This window comes from Bison bison, unplaced genomic scaffold (genome assembly GCF_000754665.1).
Source record: "Bison bison bison isolate TAMUID 2011002044 unplaced genomic scaffold, Bison_UMD1.0 scf7180017864495, whole genome shotgun sequence".
NCBI classification, from domain to species: domain Eukaryota; kingdom Metazoa; phylum Chordata; class Mammalia; order Artiodactyla; family Bovidae; genus Bison; species Bison bison.
In genome coordinates, this window is record NW_011495054.1 from 12,559,044 (window position 1) to 12,560,721 (window position 1,678).

The window sequence follows — 1,678 nt, forward strand, 5'->3', positions numbered from 1 at the left end:
CAAGGTCAGCCAAGGCACTGATGGTGGTCATTCTGCTGGGGGATCGCGGGTTAGTGCCCCCGACCCCTGCTGTCTCACCCCGTGGTCAGGGTCGCCAGAGACAACTTTCGGGGTTTGCTCACAAAGACCCTGGCCGAGGGGATGAGTCAGGGGCCAAAATCCAGCCCGACACTGCGTGCCCGGCTGTAGTCTCCCAGAAGAAGGGGCGCCTTCCTTTCTAGTTGGCACCACGTATAGGTTCTGCCTCTGGGAGTTCTGGCTCTGCTCGGCTTCGTGGCGGCCCACCCTGGAGGGGAGTGGACCGGCCAGGAACCCCCTCAGGGGTCTGCCAGCGGCCCCTACTCGGGTCTGGCAGTGCTCTGGGCCACGGCTGCAGTTGGAGAGTCCCCTACTATCTAAGACCTCCCATCTAGAAGGCCTGGGCCAACACGGCGATGACCTGCTTGTACTTCCCCAGGAGCTGACAGCCCAGCTTCTTCTTCTGGAAGACGTCCTTGCCCGAGGTGTCGGGGCCGTAGGTCACGTCCACGTGGCTCACGTGGTACTTGCTGCACAAGCGGCAGAGCACGTTGCTGAGCAGACCCCGCAGGACGTCGGCCGTGGTGCTCAGCTTGCTGTGCAGGCCGTGGGCGTAGGGGTTGAGGACCTTCTGGTCTCTCGTGATGTTGCCCAGGGAGGCGCCCAGGTACGCGATGATGCGGTACAGCTCCACCAGCCGGGCCTTCTCCGTGCCGTTGGCGTGGAAGGGCGGGAAGTCAGTCACGTTGGGGCTGCACAGCTTGTCCAGGTTGTTGGGGAAGGGCTCCCCCTGGGCCGTGTACTGAGGAGCAGAGGGGCAGAGGGGTGGTGAAGTGGGAGGCAGGGACGGCTGCTCCAGCCCTGCTGCCCAGCCTGTGGTCAGCCCTTGGGCGTCCGTGCCGCCCCCCCCACAATACACACACACACACACACACACACACACAGGGGCTTGAGAACCCAATCACTTGCCCTGCAGGCATCTCGGGTCTGTCCCGAGAGCCAGAAGTAGCAGTGGGCGCGAATGCACTTGCTAAAGCATCCAGCCTCTATCCCACGCAAGGAGGTACCCTCCTCATCACCCGCATCAGGACCACAAGGGAGAGGGGGGGAAACACCCGGTCTCACCTCCAGCCGTGTGCACCACACACACTTGCCCTTTCACCCACCGCATTCACCCTCTTCCTGGGCGGCTCCGCACCCTGTCACCCACAGCCCGCCGTCTCTTTCAACAGCACCTCCCCAGTCCCTTCCACCACCTCTCTCTCTGTCATCTGCCTCCCTCCACCAGGTGGACAAATCCCAATGCTACAAGTGCCAGCCCTGCCTGCCACCTCTTCTCCAGGCGCCTCTGCCCGCCCCCTCCCCACCCCATCTACCTTGACACCCGGGGAAAGAGGCCGGGCCTCGGCCGCGGGATGGGGAGGAAGCTGGGGGGATCTGGGTGCAGTGGGACAAAACCGCACACCCTTCCCTTCTCTGCCCAGCCGCACCAGCCCAGGTCCCTGCTTGCAGACCCCAGCCCTCCCTGCCTATTCCTCGGCACCCTGAGGGGGAGGCTTACATAGAGGATAAAGAGGCTGTTGGCACTGCTGTTGAGTTGTCCCAGCTGGTTTCTGATCTGGTTCATGAGGTTGCTGGGACAGGGATGGCGGGTGGCACA

At 63.5% G+C, this 1,678-nt stretch overlaps 1 protein-coding gene across 1 annotated transcript; it reads right to left on the reverse strand.

Annotated features, from left to right (window-relative positions):
- Positions 1–11: 11 nt before the first annotated feature.
- On the reverse strand, positions 12–1,678 carry LIF (leukemia inhibitory factor; the record flags this gene model as incomplete). The annotated part of the gene is made up of 2 exons (XM_010828865.1): positions 12–820; positions 1,580–1,678. Coding segments are annotated over 2 exons (510 nt in total), but the record flags the coding sequence as incomplete, so codon positions are not given.